This window comes from Rhododendron vialii, chromosome 10a, assembly GCF_030253575.1.
Source record: "Rhododendron vialii isolate Sample 1 chromosome 10a, ASM3025357v1".
NCBI classification, from domain to species: Eukaryota; Viridiplantae; Streptophyta; class Magnoliopsida; order Ericales; family Ericaceae; genus Rhododendron; species Rhododendron vialii.
Window position 1 is genome coordinate 6867671 of NC_080566.1, and position 17933 is coordinate 6885603.

A 17933-nucleotide genomic window follows, 5' to 3' on the forward strand; every position below is an offset into this window, starting at 1 on the left:
CTTGTTTAGAAGTGGAGGCACGATCGAGGTCGGCTTGGAGGTTTGATTCGGATTCTCTGGTGACCGGGCCGTGGATAACATGTATCGTCGGCCGCGGTTCATTGGGGTTGGGATTTCTGGCAGTTTGAAGGGTGGGTGTTTTTGTTCGGTCAATGTACTGATCGAGATGTCCTTGGGCCACTAGACGCTCCAGTAGTGCCTTATACGGGGCGCACGCCGTTGTGTAATGGCCGAGCTCATTATGGTACGAGCATTTCTTTTTTGGGTTCTGATCCGCTTGGCCATTGTCTCTGCCGAGCTTCCCTTGCGGCCACTAGAACCATGGTTGCCTCATGATCTCCTTTAAAAAAGACCAAATGGGTTCTTTAAAGTGGGTGGTTTCAACCACGTAGTCGTGCACTTTTGGTTGATGTTTTTTCCCCTCCTTGATGTTGTTGACATGTTTCTTCGGCTGGGGTTGCTGGGTCGACATTGCTGTCGGTAGCTGAGTGGTCGCCGTAGGTAGGAAGGTGGCTGAATTGGGAATCCCCTGGGCTGCTCGGTCTGCGTAGAACTCTTCGATAGCACAAAAGCGCTCCACTACACGCATCAACTCTCCCATGTCGTGTGGAGGTCGAATAGCCAATTCGTCTAGTATCTTACTGCCAGATTCCAATCCATTTTTGAAGGTGCGTGCGGCCCAGTACTCATCAATTCCAGGAGTTTCATTGAAAAGTTGCCAGTACCGCTCGGCGTAGTGTCTGAGTGTTTCATTTGGGAGCTTCCTCATTTGGGACAAGGATTCAGGCTCCTTGGCCGTCCTATTACTGGTGATAAAGCGAGTGTTGAAGGCGTGTTCAAGGTCGGCCAGGTTCCGTTTGGATCCAGCAGGCAATTTGTTGAACCACTGAAGTCCAAGGGAGCCGAGGCTGGATGGGAACGCTTTGCATTTGATTTCATGCTTAACGGTGCACAGCTCGATGGTTTGGCGGAAGTGAATGAGGTGAGTGTAGGCTTCGCAAGTGGTTGGATCAAACTTTGTGAACTTTGGCAGGTGGAAGTTAGGTTCGGCTGTGGTGTTGATTATGTGGGATGTGAAGGGCGAGACACTGAGGTCCTTTAGCTGTCGCTCAAAGCCCGGACGTGGTGGTTTGCCGAGTACATCTGTCCGTGTCCATTTTGGGTCTCTCTCTTTAGACTCCTTTTCTGAGGGTTTATCTCGGATTCGGCTTCGGAGCTTGTCGCGTAGATCCGCCATCCGTTGAGGGCCGTCAACCGACTTTTCCCTATAGCGACAAAGGTCGTTACCATTTTCCATCCCTTCGATCTGTACACCTTTCCCCTTTCGCCGAGCCTGTTTTCCAGCGTCGAGGTTTTCTGCTGGGATCTCTCCGAGGCGTTCGAAGACATGGCGTCTGGTTGCCGCGGAGTCTCGGCTATGGTGTGAAACCGTTGTGCGAGAGAACTCCGTGCGACCGGTCGAGTATGTTCTCGTGAAAGACTCGGTGTCCCTCGTGTGGGTTCACTCGCGGTGGGACCTTGAGCAGCGCGATCCTGATGTCGTGGGCCGATTGTAGAGGATAAGTTCCCTGGCGTCTCCCCTCTCTAGAGTAAACCCAAGGCAGTCTTTGACGGAGACGCGGTGGCCTGCCTCGTTGGGTTGCTCTTGCTGTGGAGGTGGAGGAGGAGGTGGGGGAGGAGGGCTTCTTCACCTCCGCCTTCCGCCTTCTGCCTCAAGTGGACATGGAGGCGGCCGGCGTCGCGTCCTGCAGATGTTGCTTCATCTGGGCCACCTCCGCCTTCAGTGCTGCCAGTTCATTATCTCTTTCGTTGTCTCGTCGTTGTAGCAGGCGGATGTAGGCCGCCATTATGTCGTCCACGGCCGGAGATAGCCTGGAGCTGGGCGGGAGCGAGATGGACATGTGCCTTTCGGGGAACGGTTGAAGAATTGTGTTTCCACTGGCGTCTTTGGCCCCCGAAACGGTAACGTCCGGTGGATCTCCGCCCATCGTGATTGAAATTTTGATTGTCTTTGGAAGAGGAAGGTGGTTTAGAGGAGTTTTGAGCCATTTGGATCAGAAGCGTTTCACGTCGGGTTCACCAATTGTGTGGCCCGTGATATCCGGTTCGAGTCCTTCCTCCGCTGGTTCAGTGGCTTCCTAGCCTTCTCCACGTAGCCTGCACAGTGAGCGCACGACTAAGACCTGGCCGGGGGTTGCTCGGCAAGGCCCTCCGGCGAGAGGATAAGTATGTGCAGGAAGAAAGGGAAGAGACTAGGGTTTTGAGTCGGTATTCGCGTGTATGAATGCGTACCTTCCCAGAGGCGTTATCCTTTGGTACTTATAGAGCCTCCCCGACTTGCTCTCCAAGCACGGGCACGTGCCTTGCGCGGGCCAGGCGGCGTCGTCGTGACGTCACCGGATGAATCTGGTAACCGTTTTCGTGTGAGCTGGCACATTCCACGTGCGCTCATGATTATCCTTTGGTGTAACCGCCTCAGCACGCGGGGCGACACGTGAGTGTGTAGGTGGCCGAGCCCGTAAGATCGCGGGGGTAGCCGAGCCTGAAGGGTAGCCGAGCCTAAAGGGTAGCCGAGCCTGAAGGGACTTTGGGCCAGGCAAAAATCATCTACGGGGCCACCTCCCAAAGGTGGCCGAGCTTGACATGGTTCTTTCCGTTGCTGGATGCAAAACGAAGGCAAAGCCGACGACCGGCATGTCTCGGCATAGCCGAGCCCCGGCAAAGCCAAAGTTGAGTTCGGTCCGCTACACACACTTTCAAAACATCAAGGCTAGGTTTCAAAACATGCGTCCAGGAGTAATAAGACGCGGCCAAAAGTAATAAGATGCGGCCAAGACGTCCAAAAACAGACCATACACTAATCACGCTTTTACTAGTAGTAAGCAAGAAGAAAATGCGTCTATTGGAGTGATAATAAAATTTTGAAACGTTGTTTTGGATTTGCTTCTATAGCATTTAAAATGGAGGTAGGCTAAGTCCAATTTGAAGACTTAATTTTTTACCAAAAATCCAAAGTCACGGCCATGACACACGACTTTGCAGTCATCTTGTTAAAGTTTGGGCCATGATACAAAAGTTTGCAGCCATCTTGTCAACGTTTGCTGCTGAAATTCCTTTATTAAAAAACCTCATGGAAGGCAAAGTGAAAGCTGTTGTTAACCTTCTAATAGTTGCTCCAAAAAGCACCAAACGCGCGCATTCCTTTGAAATTTGTTTATGTAAAGGGGGCAGAACCTCATGGAAGGAAAATTGAAAGCTGTTAAACCTTCTAATCCCATTCTCAATGCAACTAGCTATGACAGAATTATTTGGTTCTGATTAGGGTTTTGTTTGGAAGAATAATACATTGTTTGGAAAATAAAATGGGTTTTAATCAGATATGTATTTCTGCAATACAACGATGGATGTCTATGTGAACTGTCTGTTCATAGGTTTTGCCTCTTGGCTGTTTTATGGAGCGTCTAATAGTGATCTGGTCTCTTGGACTATGATGATTGCGGGCTATGTTTTTGAAGGAAATATATGTGGTGCTTTCGACTCGTTCCAAGAAATGAGAATGGATTTGGAACCTAGTACTATTGGCTAGCTATTACAACACTTAGTACTGTTCAAGCTGTTGTTGAGAGGGAGGATGGAGTTCAAGAACTACGGAGGTGTATGAACAACAACGATTTGATGAAGAAGCTGGGGTGGAGTAGCGTTGAAGCCAAAGGATCGATCCATGGTTTCATTTCAGGAAATTGATGACGAGCTCAAATGCTTGAAATCTATGAGCTAGCCACTGGATGTTATATGTAGGAATGCAATTACATCAAAAGAGAAAAACTATGCTCCCGAGGTGCAATTCAAATGCACCTGAGGCCCCCTACAAAATGAGAGAAAAAAGGGTACGCCCAGGGCGCGATGCAATTGTGCCTGAGTGGCATTGCATATGTGTGTAATTTAGGATGTCTTATTATAGTGTTGATGTCAACTGTCTGTAGCCTTACACTTGATGCTTTTTAAGCCTTTTGTTTCTTTTCACTGAAAATCTGAAACTGGGTAATACATACATGTATGGCAACGATAGAAGTTTTCAAGACCATGTTAACTACACTTAAGATATTGTTTTCCAATTGTCATGTTGAATTGTGACTTTTGATTTCGCATCAACCATTGTATGACTCTGCAACTATTTTGCTGCAACCATAGCCTGCATGACCTCTCTCCGATTTCAGATGCATTTATTTGATAGTTTGGCATTTTATTTTATTTTTGCTTGGCAAAAGATGATTTTATAAAAGCTTGATAAGGGTACATCTGCGGGGAAGAAAATGTGGATAAGGAACATGTTGCTAATCCAAAAGAAAAAAATGCAAGATGGGTACTGTATGTGAAGGTTCTTTGTTTTTCGAGCCAACGAGTCAAACATGGCGTTATGGTTTGTCATGGATGGCCTAGTGGTGATTGCAGATGGGTTGAACTTCACTTAACATGGGGTCTTGATTCGTTGTGTATTCTGATCTGCCGTTCTTCTTGTTGAAATTCTTCCGTCTAAGCTTCTTGGTTCGGTCATTTGGTTTTGGATTATAGGGAGAGGCACCTCTATGATTTGGGTTTTGAAAATCAAATCTCCAAAAAAGCGAGGGAATGAAATCATATGGCTCTTCTCTTTCTTCCCAACTGTCTAGCGCGTAGTTTGTTTGATCCGCCTCAGGAAAAATACAATCTAGTATGCAATAAGACTGAGCTGAAGGATCTTTACCTTTAGTCTTGGAAGTGGCACCACTAGATAACTCAGAGGAAAAGTTGTGAAGCAAATTACCAGTGCGAAGCCTATTCACTTCCGTTCCAAGAAACAATTAAACACCAGTTTCCAGTCGGCCTTTGCAACTACAAACCAGTCGGTAGAGAATCCATCTAGAGCCTCAACCATCCATTGAGGAAGCATAATTTGTATTTGGAACCAGAATTATGGAGTTCACAGCTAAAACATTTTGCACTTTTGACCATGTTGGCATGGAATTCAGTGGTTCATTACATCAGACAAGAAAAAAGTGAATGTTCCCGAGGAGCAATTCAAATGCGCTAGAGGCGCATTACGAAATGAGAGAAAATAGGATGCGCCCGGGGCGCGGTCAATTGCTCCCAAGGCACATTACAAAAAGAGAGAAAATATGGATGGGCCCGGGAGTAACTTAAATGCGCCTGAGGAACATGTGATGTAGCGAAGTGAATGCTCTCTAGGAGAAAATAGGATGCGCCCGGGGCGCATTCAATTGCTCCTAAGGCACACTACAAAAGGACAGAAATTGTGGATGCGCCCGGGCGCAAATTAAATGCACCTGGAGCACACTCGAACTGCGCCCGAGGCGCATGTGATGCAGCAAAGTGAATGCTCCCGGGGAGCAATTCTCTGGCACATTACAAAATGATGGAAAACAGGATGCACCCGGGGCATGTTCAATTGCGCCTGAGGCACATTACAAAAAGAGAGAAAATGTGGATGTGTCCGGGCGCAACTTAAATGCGCCTGGGTCGCACCCGAATTGCGCCTCAGGCACATGTGATGTAGCAAATATTTTTAATTTGTTTTTTAACTGAGTTTTTCTTGTCCGAATTGGGAAGAGACTAAAAAAAGGCAATACTTTAAACATTTTAAGGATTGTTAAAGCATAAGAGAGGCACAAGAAGCCCGTACAAAGTGATTCCGTGAGTTCCATCCATGAAGACTTCATTGGCATAATATTTTGATTTGCAGGTATATGTACATGATTCAAAAGTTTAGAAATGGTTGAAAAATGCTAGTAATATGTGGTTCTTGGACCTGGAGGCACTGTGCTCGTGCTTTTCATGGAGCTCTCTATCTTGGGCCCAAAAAAGTGATCAAAATTTTGTATTTTTGAGGTTCTTAAGATCATAACTACAAGAAAACTACTCACAAAATGAACTGACTGATAGTTTTTCGTATTTTGGGGTCGGATTGTATTTTCTTTTGGGTAAGTTAAATTCATGAAAACCAAAACCATGTTATGAAACCTACAGTTCACAACTTGAGAACTACAGAGTTCAGAACAGATCCACCAAAACATACTGATTGGGAAAGAGACCTTAGCCCCACAATTAAACAGTTTACAACATTATCAATTACACACATCTGCAGATGTCAAGCTAACTAATTTAGTTCTAGACACAAAGTAGTAGAAACCGTTGAACTTTGTTTGGGTGGGGTGCACCAGGTCAAGGCAATAGTGCAACACCAAGGCAACACATGAGAGGCCGACCCAGTAGCAAGCTACTATAGTGGGCCCTCCCTTTCAAAAAATTTATTTAATTTAATAAAGAGTGAGCTGATGGCCAACATATCAGATATTAAACTAATAAGAACAGATACTACACTTGATCTTAGCCAGAAGGCCGAGAAAGGTATGTCTTCTCTTCTTGGGATGCCTCTTTTATAGTCACATTTTCTCTCCTTGTTTTTCTGCTTAGTTGATGTGGGAAAAAAACCCCAAAGTAACAAACTGGGTTTTGCTGCTTTTGCACATATTCTGCTTGGTTTGTGCTGTTAGTTCTACTCGGTTGTTTGAAGCCTCTGAGCACCTAGTGAGTCCTTGTGTCCACCATTTACATTATAACTGCTTAATCTATTGAGTATCAGATTGCTTGGGATAAAAAAACCCCATCGAAATTAGCCCTCTAGATATCTAATTTAGCCATCTAAATTGCCCAATAATGAGTTCAATATACAACTCTGTATAGCTTAGAATGTGATTGAGTTGGTTCTGGCTTCAAGAAGTCTTTGCTACCCTTTGAGTTCCCTATGTTTTTTTCTTAATCAAAAGCAACTTACCAAAACAAACTTGTACTAAAGTTCATTGAGTGGACTCGTGCAGTGCATCGCGGATCAAAACCAAACACTCACACACAAATTGAGAGAAACTTAACTATTATTGGATCATACGCAATAACATTACAAAAAAAAAAACTCTCCAGAGAGCTCAACTCCGGCCCTCATGTTATCTCTTACCCTCACCATGACTCTCGCCTTGGTTGAACCCTGATGATGAAACGGTTTATGATAATTTAATGAAGTGTGGAGAGCCCAATGAACCTTGTGGACACTCTTAATAAATGAACAAGTACCCTAGAACTAGGGATGTGAGCATCGAATGGAGCTTAGAATGTGTAAATGGGCACAAAAATATACTTTAGCCTTTGTTGCTCCGATGATGTTTGAATCAGTCTCCCTTCGACGAACTTTTCATAAATAAACTTCATTATTTTAATTGTTTGTTTCCATAATGCTGCGAAAACCTTATTCATCATTATATAATTGGTTTTAATTTGATTTAAAATGAATACGATACAAGTATTTTATTGAAATAATGTGTTTTTCGACCAATTGAGTGTAAAATGGTCATGTATTTTGATGTACAATTATTTTTCATCGAAACCAATTCGGTAGTAAAGTAGATTGGACAAGCTTTATAATGGTTCAAACCACGAGTGAATTGGAGTTCGGGAGTGTCTGGGGCAAGTCCGCAAAGTTGGGACTTGTTGTGCCATTTCAAGATGCGCCTGGGCGCGAAGGAGACGCATTAATGCTGCTCAAACTTTGCGGACTTGCCCCGGACACCCCCGAACTCCAATTCGCGCGTGGTTTGAACCATTAGAAAGCTTGTCCAATTTATTTTCTATCCAAAGTAGTTTGGATAAAAAATCATTGTACATCAAAAGAAGTGACCATTTTACCCTCGATGGGTCAAATACTGATTCATTCCGGTAAAACAAGTGTATGTTTCTCATTTTAAATTGGATAAAGACCCATTATACATCAATAATTAGTATTTCAAAGTACTAAAAGATGGCGGAATCCAACCATATATGGGAGTTGAACGTACAGTTTCTCTTTCCCCACATTAAACCAAGTGATATTCTTGCTTCTGATTGGTATTTTTTGTGGAAGAATGAATTAATCTGAATGATACATTGTTTGGCAACAACTATAACTGTGTTTTGAATCAGAATGATTGATGTCTATGTGAAATGTTGGTGCATCAGTTATGCCTCTTGGTTGTTTTATGAAAAACTGAATGTCTGTTTCAGTAGTTCATATATTACATCAAAAAATAAAAACTGAATGCTCCCAAGGCGCATTACAAAAAGAGGGAAAATAGGATGTGCCCATGGAGCAATTCAATTGCGCCTGAGGAACATTAACATGAACCTATGGAACAACAGTTGTAAAGCCGGCTGGCCGAAAAGAAATTCTGGGTGTGCCCGGCCGGTGCGCAACTTAAATGTGCCTTACAAAAGGAGCGCAAAGCAGGATGCACGCTTGGGGCGCAATTCAAATGCGCCTGAGGCGCATGTGATGCATCTTTTTGCAGTGGTTTTTTTAGTCCTAGTTACCTGGAGACAATAAATGGCCAACCTTTATTAAGGATTTTTCAAGCAAAAGACACACACATGAAGATTTCATTGAACAACTTGGATCGATCTCGAATCAATTACTTCACTGAGGATTTCATATAGAATGTAAAATTACTCATCATCAAATTATTTCTCATCAATGGTGGCATTCTTTTCAAGAATAATTCATTGAATAAGTCGTTGTCAGTTTTTGGCTTTGTTCCAAACTCAAACATTCTTTTCACTTGGTAGGTTTTCCCCAATTGACTTGTGGTACTAATGCTCACATCGTCGCACGGTTGATGGGATGAAAAGGGAGGGACACTTCCAAGTCGCAACCGTATCTAGTTTAACTTTCAACTTCTATTCTTATACTTGTGTGTTGTACCTGTTGTTGTATCAATTAACCTTCTCTTTTTTTGCTAGCAAACGCAGAGGAGGAACCAATACCCCTGAAATCGGCTAGTTCATAGCATACTTTAATCCGTGGAGTGGCCTGCAAAGGAAGGTCTGCTCTATTTTTCTCCTTTCTTGCTCAACTTGTTGAACTCTATTTGGCTTTGTTTGGATCAAAGATCTTTGATGGGATATATCAAGGGGAATGGAATGATTGAGAAACCAAAGTTTAATGTCAGGCTTTTCACTTCATTTTTCCCTTTGCCAATTCCTCCCTAAATCCATCCAAGAATCCTTGACGCAAACACGTACAGCCTTGATGTGATTTAAACTTGGTTTGGATGGGGTGCACCAAGCCAAGGCGACACTCAAAAGTGCCCAAGAGCAAGGTGGGTCTTCCCCCTCAAAAAATTAATTTAGTATCGTGTCAGCTGATTGATGATCCACTTACAAACTACTAAGGAAAGAGACCTTAGCCAACTAAATTGGTTCTTGACACAAAGCAGCAAAAACCTTTGAACTTGGTTAGGGTAGGGTGTGCCAGACCAAGGCAATAGTGCAACACCAAGGCAACGCATGAGATTTTTGGGCCAACTTAAACATTTCTAAAAGTTTTTTTGTTTGTTGAGATTTTTTCAATGGGTATGGCTTAAAATGAGGTGGGCCAACAGGTGAGCTCAATTTAGTCCACAAAGTCCTAGAGGCCCACTTCAAAACCCAAATTCCTCATTAGAAGACCCACGCTCTGGCCACAATGATGGGTATACTAGTCCCGCTTTCAGAAAATTGCGGCCAAGTGTCAAAACAAGCAGCCAATGTAATAAGAAGGGGCCAAGTGTCAAAAAAAGCGGCCGGGAGTAATAAGAAGCGGCCAAGTGTCAAAACAAGCGGCCAAATGTAATAAAAAACGGCCAACTGTAATAAGACACGGCCAAGGGTAATAACAAGCGGCCAAGTGTCAAAACAAGCGGCCAGGAGTAATAAGAAGCGGCCAAGTGTAATAAGACGCAACCAAGAGTAATAACAAGCGGCCAAGTGTCAAAACAAGCCGCTAGGAGTAATAAAAAGCCGCCAAGAGTAATAAGGCGCGGCCAAGACTAATAAAAAGCTGCCAAGTATCAAAATAAGCGGCCAGGAGTAATACAATGCGGCCAAGTGTAATAAGACGCGGCCAAGATATTCAAAAAATGATCATACACTAAAATGCGTGTTTCGTAACCACGCTTTAAAAAATAGCGGCCAGATGTTTAAACATGATGCCCGGATTAATAAGATGCGGCCAAGATGTCCGAAAACATATCATACGTACACAAATCACGCTTTTACCGGTAGTAAGCAAGAAAAAAACGCATGAACGACAACGATTTGAGCTTCGTACTTTGTACTGTTCAAGTTGTTGTTGAGAGGTGGGATGGAGTTGAAGAACTACGGAGATGTATGAACAACAATGATTAGTGAAGAAGCCAAGAAGGAGCTGCGTTGAAGCTGAAGTTTTAATCCTTGGTTTTGCTTCTGGAGATCGATCACACCCTCAAATGCCAGAAATCTATGAGCCTGGCCGTGGATGTCATATGTAGGAATGAAATTGTTCTGTTTCCTTCTGAAAGTGCCTCGAGGCCCAAATTTTTTGTTCAAGATTTTTCTCATATACAAATAAATATGGGCTAACACAAGAACCATTGAACTATGGAGTTTTTTTTTTTGTTGATCCAGAATTATGCAGTTCACAGTTAGGTTTTGCACTTTTGAGCATGTTGGCATGGAATTCAGTGGTTCATGACATCAAAAGAGAAAAAAGTGAATGCTCCCGAGTAGCAATTCAAATTGCGCCTGAGGCACATTACAAGAAGAGAGAAAATGTGGATGCACTTATGCGCAACTTAAATACGTCTGGGGCACACTTGAATTGCGCCTAAGGCGCATGTGATGCAGCAAATATTTCTAGTCCAAATTGGTAGGAGACTAAAAACAGACAATCCTTTAAATATTATAAGGATTGTTAAAGTATAGGAGAGACACAAGAAGCCCGTACGAAGTATTTTCAGCTTCTGGGTAGAACGGTAATCGTTTTCAAGGCAAAAATTGCATGGCTTTGCTACTGAAAATGGACTTTATCACTGTGTTTTCCAAACTTCATTCCTTGGATTCTTATGCGAAGTGCGGGTACATGGATAGAACAGCTCAAATTGTTTAGACAAATTCTCTTTAAGAATAGCACCACTAGTTTCAGAATCATACTCAAAAAGCCCTCCATTTTGAGAATGCCATAGAACTATTCCGGCAAATGGGCAATGGAAGTTTAGAAATAGTGGCTGACATCTTTTTTTTTCCCTTCTTTTGACGAGTTTTGTGGCTGATATCTCATCTTTAAATGCCTCATCGTTGTGTATACTAATATTGGCGGCTTGAAACTCTGGCTGATAGGATGAAAAATAGTGCACTCGTGACATGGGCATCGGTTATTGAGGGTTGTGGAACCCGTGGGCTAGGTTTCGAAGCCCTACAAATTGTTCGTCAAATGGTGGAAAAAGGACTGGAGCAGAAAAGTATTGGCCTTCTTGACCTTATTATCTACTTGTAGCCACTCTTGGCCTTCCTTCTAAGTGAAGGCTGTAGAGTCTTTTATGCCATGAAATGGAGATTCGGAATGGAACATGATCTAAATCATTACACTTGTATCGCGGATTTGTTGAGTCGGTCTGGGAAGCTCAACGAGGCTTTCGATATGGTTATGAAACTAGTGGCTTTTCTATGAGGTAGTATTTGGGGAGCGCTATTAGTAGCCTATAGAGTTCAATAGAGTTCAATAGGAACAAAAAAATAGGGGAATATGCAGCTGAAGGCTCTTGGATTTGGAACCCAATAATGCTTGCTATATATTACACGTAGTAATGTTCAAGAAGTTGTTTACATTTGATGCTTTTTAAGCCTTTTGTTTCTTTTCACTGAAAATCTGAAACTTGGTAATACATACATGTATGGTAACTATAGAAGTTTTCAAGATCATGTTTTTGCTGACCTTAAAGTTTTCAAGATCATGTTAACTACACTTAAGCTATTGTTTGCTAATTGTCATGTTGGATTGTGACTTTTGATTTCCCATGAAATCAATATAAAATTGCATCAACCATTGTCTGGCTCTGCAACTATTTTGCCACAACCATTGCCTGCATGACTTCTCTCCGATTTCAAACGCATTAATTTATTTGATAGTTTGGCATAGTTCTTTTTTTGCTTGTCAAAAGATGATTTTATAAAAGCTCGATTTTATAAAAGCTCGTTTACAAATGCCGTTGTGTTACAACTTATTGTCATGCTTTCAGATATCTTTTCCTTCAACAATATCAGCTGATTAATGATCCACTTACGACTTCCCCCTGTGACACAAAGTGAATTTGTATTTGGTACCAGAATTATGGAGTTCACAGTTAAAACATTTTGCCACTTTCGAGCATGTTCGATTGTTTTTCAGTGGTTCATTACATCGAAAGAGAAAAAAGTAAATGCTCCTGAGAAGCAATTCAAATGCGCCTGCGGCGCATTATGAAATGAGAGAAAATAGGATGCACCCGAGGCACATTACAAAAAAAGAGAAAACGTGGATGCGAACGGGCGCAACTTAAATGCGCCAGGGGCACATTGCGCCTGGGGTGCATGTGATGCAGCAAATGTCTGTAATTTGTTTCTTACTGAGTTTTTCTAGTCTGAATTGGCAGGCGACTAAAAAAAGGCAATCCTTTGAACAATATAATTAAGGATTGTAAAAGCATAAGAAGGGGATAAGAAGCCCGTACGAAGTGATTCCATGAGTTCCATCCATGAAGATTTCATTGACATACGTTTTGATTCTCAGGTATACATGATTCATAATTTGTTCTTCAATGCTTTGCAAGTTGTGTAAGAGATCATGGACCCCATAGTTTCCGAACCTTATAAGGATTGTTAAATCAGTTTCAGTTTTATTGATAATCCCAAATCGTCCCAGTTTATCCATGCTTATCCTAAACATGTACGCATGATCAATGTAGAAGCATTTCTTATGCTAGACTATGGTGTGACAGGGTGATAAATAGAGAACACGTGACACGGAAATCGATAATCGAGGGCAGTGGAGCACATGGGCTAGGTTTCGAAGCCTTGCAAATTTTTCGTCAAATGGTGGAAGAAGGTATGGAGCCGAATAGTATGACCTTCGATCTTGAGCTTATTATCTGCTTGTAGCAACTCTAGCCTTCTAATTGAAGGATGTAGAGTCTTTTATGCCGCGAGGATTGGAGGTTGAGATTTTGGGCATGGCCTATTAAATGACTCGAACCCAACATAAAGTTGGAGGGGCCAGGTTGACAACTTTTTAATTCCAACACGAATATGGTACACTCTGACGAATATGGTATACTTTTTGGGTAAGTTAAATTCATGAAAGCCAAAGCCAAGTTACAAAAACTACAGAGTACACAACTTGAAAGAGACCTTAGCCCCGCAATTAAACAGTTGATTCACAATTACACACATCTGCATATGTCAAGTCAACTAATTTGGTTCTAGACACGAAGTAGCAAAAGCTTTTGAACTTGGTTTGGGTGGGGTGCGCCAGGTCAAGGCAATAGTGCAACACCAAGGCAACGCATGAGAGACCCCAGTAGCTTGCTAATGTAGTGGGTCTCCCTCAAAAAATTAATTTAATAAGGAGTGAGCCGATAGGCCACATATAACATATCAGTATATGGTCATGTTTTCTCTTCTCGCTTTTCTGCTTAGTCAATGTGGGAAACAAACCCCAAAGTAACACACTGGTTTTTTTCTGCGTTTTCACATATTTTGCTTGGTTTGTGCCGTCAGCTCAACTCGGTTGTTTGAAGCCTCTGAGCACCTTGTGAATCTGTGTGTCTAACTGCTGAATTTATTGAGTATCAGATTGCTTAATATAAAAAAAAAAAACCCCCTCTAAATTAGCCGTGTAGATGGCTGGTTTCCCATCCTTTATTAGGGGTCAAGGTTGAACGTCTTGTTACTCTCTTTTTCTCCCTCCCCTAAAACATGCTGATCAAGATATTTCGATAATGAATGCTATGGTTTGCGCAGATTGTACTAATCCAAATGTTTTTTAGACTACAAATTTGTGGAGGAATTTATGAACGGGGAGAGAAAAGAGCAAGCTAGAAAAATTGATTTATTTAAAGCGTGACCAGTGATCGCGGATTTGAATTAGGTAGGTGAACCACACTTCAACTATTCACAATTCTACAATTTGCCATCCAAAGGTACGTACGCACTATTAATAATTACAGTAAATTTTATTTTTCATATCTCATCTTTTTTTTAACGTTGGAAGAATTGGATTCTCTGAATTACAGAAAACCGAGTGACACTCTCTGCATTGGGAATGATTCTCTATAAATTACATATGGGTATTCGGTATAGAATTGGGTTGGTACTGTGCAGTACCGTACTACGCACTTTTGAGCAATTGGATCGCGCATCCAACGGCTCAAATGCAATCAACAATCAAAAGTCATTTATTGCCGAAATGAGATTCGAGACATTGAATGCACGATCCAATGACTCAGAGGTGCACAACACAATACTGAACATACCACCGCCAACACAATCCCGCTCCATTATCTACGGGGTATGCATATAGCAGGGGAATATGGGAGGGAGAAAAAGGAACAGAAAAACGACTTTGAGATTAAATAGCTCCTTCATCCCCTTTTGAGAACAAAACAAAAAACTTACTCGAAACTTCTTCAAGGTTGGGTTCTGTAAGTACTAGCTTCTTGTGCCTCTCTTTATGCTTGAACAACCCTTGGAATTGTTGGGATTATTCCCCTAAATCAATTCCACGCGCACACGGAAGCGTAATGGAAAAAATTAAACATGCAATAAACAAGGAAACAACAGACAAGAAAATACGTGGTTCCCCAAACTAGGGTGTACGTGCACGGGAGAGAGAGATAATCCACTATAAGAAAAATAAGAGATTACAATGTGAGATGAAAAACTCTCCTAGAGTTCCTAACACTTGGCTCACTATGTTTTTCACTCACCCCCAACATCTCTATTTTTCCTCACATTACTCTCCTCTCACCTCATAGTCGGCTTACTCGGCAATTCCCAAAGGAGTTGTCCATTAACAGGAATCACTTCGTACAGACTTCATGTGCCTCTCTTATGCTTTCACAATCCTTATTATGTTTAAAGGATTGCATTTTTAGTCTCCTGCCAATTCGGACAAGAAAAACTCAAGAAAAAATAAATCAAAAAGATTTGTTGCATCACATGCGCCTAAGGCACAATTCGAGTGCGGCCCAGATGCATTTAAGTTGCGTCTGGGCGCATCCATACTTTCTCTAATTTTGCAATGCGCCTTAGGCGCATTTGAATTGCTCATCGGTAGCATTTAGTTTTTTCTTTTTTGATGTAATGAGCCACTGAATTCCATGCCAACTTGCTCAAAAGTGCAAAATGTTTTCACTGTGAACTCCGTAATTCTGGATTAAACAAAAAACAAAAACTCCCGATTGTTGGGGTCCACCCATAGTGGCGGGTTATTTTGTGTATTATCCTTAGTGTTGGGTGTTGAGCGTATTTACCCTTGGAATCCCTTATATATAGTTGTAAACCCTATTAGGGTTAGGGTGTGACTGAAATCATGTGAAGGAGAGGGTGAGGTCGAGTGGGTGAGCCAGTGTGGCTCACCGGAGCGGTGGAGAGAGGTTTTTTCATCTTGTATTATTGTGTAAATAATATTAAGGGAGTTTTTCCTCATATCGTTATGTTGTTGGGTGACCCCGAATCCTAACAATTGGTATCAGAGCACAGGAGAGCAAAGGGGGGTCACTGGAAAAACGTACGACTTCCATTGACGCACTGTTCGAGAAAGTGGTCAGAATTGAAACTGTTTGGAATCGATTTTGATCAGTGGGTTTTGTGAGCCTCACAGAGACGATCGCCACAGTATGTGGGTGGTCGAGTTTCATCACCGGATGAAGGCTCGGGACCCATTCGATCGCAGCGGGCAGAGGCGGCGACGGGCATAGAGGCTGTTTTGAAAAGCCCGAAGTTGCAGATGATCGAAGATGAGTTTTGAGCACTGGGTTATGTTCACCTCGAGGAGACGATCACGGATTGGGGTAGCACATCGCCGGAGGAGCTCGGAGGTGGCGAAAATCGCCCATCAAAGGCGGGTGAAGTGGCGGCGAGCAGTGGTTTGAAAAGCCCAGATATCAAACGAGGTCGGATAAGAGATTTGAGCACGAGGTTGTGTTCGTCTCGTCAAGACGATCACGGGGATATGTGGAACATCGCCGGAGTAGCCCGTACGCGCCGGTCAAAGTTTGTTGTTGACTGCGCGTGAGATCTAGTCTCTGGAGTGTGCCACATCGGCAGCCAATCAGGACGCCACGTGGCAATGAGTCAACAGCCACATGGTGCCATGTCATCTGCCACATCATCAGATGCCACATCAGTCGGTCAACGATGACATGGCTGGTCAATGGTCAACGTTTGTCTGGTCAACAGGGTCAACGGTCAAACTGCTTGGTCAACTAGAATATTCCAGATTGGTTTTTCGCGTTTTTCGAAGTCGTTCGGACTCCGTTTTTCACGTGTGAGTAGTCAATTTTGACTAACTCAACGTTCTGGATCCATCTGTGGACTCCATTTTCACATTGGAGGCTCCTAGACTGGGGCTATTGCTTAGTTGAGCAGGAATCGAGTGTTTGGAGGTGGTTCGGGTTGTGTGGAGGCTTGTTACAACATAGTGATTTGTTCCAGACGGCCATGGGAGGTCGTGATCAGTCGCAGGAGACCTAGTGAGCAAGGATACATTCTTTCGAGCGTTGCATCCCGGTTCGGGGGGTGCTGGAGAGCTTGTCTGGTAATGACACAGGCGCTTATTAGGGGCGACATATCGGAGATCAAGGGTTGCAGGGAAAAGCCTAGAGTGGAACAAGGATGGACCGAGTGGCAAGAGAAGACCCTGGAGAGATGACTGAGAGTGGTAGGATGCGCTCGGAGTGGCGGATGTGATGAAGACCTATTATCGGGAGTTGCAGCTGTGATTCAGGCTGCATGAGGATGATGATGGGCAATCGATACATGCTTGTGGAGAGTACAAACAGATGGAGCTGATGTTTGGTACTAGACAAGCAATATGAGTTTTTGTGATAGTGAACAGGTGAAGTAACAGTTGCGGAGACACACAGGAAGGGCATTGGAGTACAAGGAGTCATGACCTGAGATGTACAGGAGTCTTGGTTACCGAATCAGATTGTGTGTGGAATAGTCTACGGATGGTGGGCAACTGGTTATTTGGGAGGTGTTCATGGGAGCTCCGGACAAAGGGATTGAGATGGAGACCAGACAATGCATCGCTGGGATCTCTTCCTTTATGGATATTGTGACTGGATTCTCTTTAGGATGTGCGGCCGCATAAAGAGATATGGAGTCATGGATCGTGTCCTGTGAGGATGCGAGCACTCCGGTCAAGGAGGTGCGAACACTCTATTGAGGGGGTGCTTAATATCGGCAGAGATGTCGGTATTGCAGCCGGACAGCGCTACGGGTTTAGCCTCGGAAGATCTAGTCTTGCAAGGAGACATTCAGTCCGGCAGGAGTACTTCGATGAGGGAGTGCTAGCAGCTAGACTTGGAGTCACACAGGCGCTTTGCTAGAGAGGCTGGACGTACGGATGCAACGATTACCCACTCTGGGTGGAGGGGGTAATTGTTGGGGTCCACCCATAGTGATGGGTTATTTTGTGTAACATCCTTAGTGTTGGGTATTGAGCGTATTTACCCTTGGAATCCCTTATATATAGTTGTAAACCCTATTAGGGTTAGGGTGTGACTGAAATCATGTGAAGGTGACGGTGAGGTCGAGTAGGTGAGCCAGTGTGGCTCATCGGAGCGGTGGAGAGAGGTTTTTTCATCTTGTATTATTGTGTAAATAATATTAAGGGAGTTTTTCCTCATATCGTTATGTTGTTGGGTGACCCCAAATCCTAACAATGTCATTGGTTCTTCTGTTAGCCCATATATTATTTGGCTATGCGACAAATCATTGTACTCAATGAAATATATATTAGAAAAGCTTTGGGGTGGTTTAGGCAAGCGGCCGGAACCGCGCTCCTCTTATGAACG

The 17933-nt window shown here is 43.3% G+C and overlaps 1 protein-coding gene and 1 non-coding gene across 2 annotated transcripts; both read right to left on the reverse strand.

The window, feature by feature from the left end:
* Nucleotides 1-313: 313 nt before the first annotated feature.
* LOC131302815 (uncharacterized) lies at nucleotides 314-1389 on the reverse strand. Its single transcript, XM_058329609.1, has 2 exons — nucleotides 1288-1389; nucleotides 314-886 (listed from the first exon to the last, which is right to left on the reverse strand). Exons 1-2 carry the CDS (start codon nucleotides 1387-1389, stop codon nucleotides 314-316), a joined length of 675 nt encoding a protein of 224 aa, XP_058185592.1.
* A 4815-nt stretch (nucleotides 1390-6204) lies between these two features.
* LOC131305725 (U2 spliceosomal RNA) lies at nucleotides 6205-6409 on the reverse strand. Its single transcript, XR_009193289.1, has one exon. It is a non-coding gene; the product is annotated as a U2 spliceosomal RNA (small nuclear RNA).
* Between the last annotated feature and the right edge of the window lie 11524 nt (nucleotides 6410-17933).

Coding starts and splice junctions, on each gene's coding strand:
- LOC131302815 (XM_058329609.1), bottom strand. CDS start 1,389: ATGTCTTCGAACGCCTCGGAGAGATCCCAGCAGAAAACCTCGACGCTG. Junction 887..1,287: donor GATCGAAGGGATGGAAAATG/GTAACGACCTTT, acceptor CTTGGACTTCAG/TGGTTCAACAAATTGCCTGC.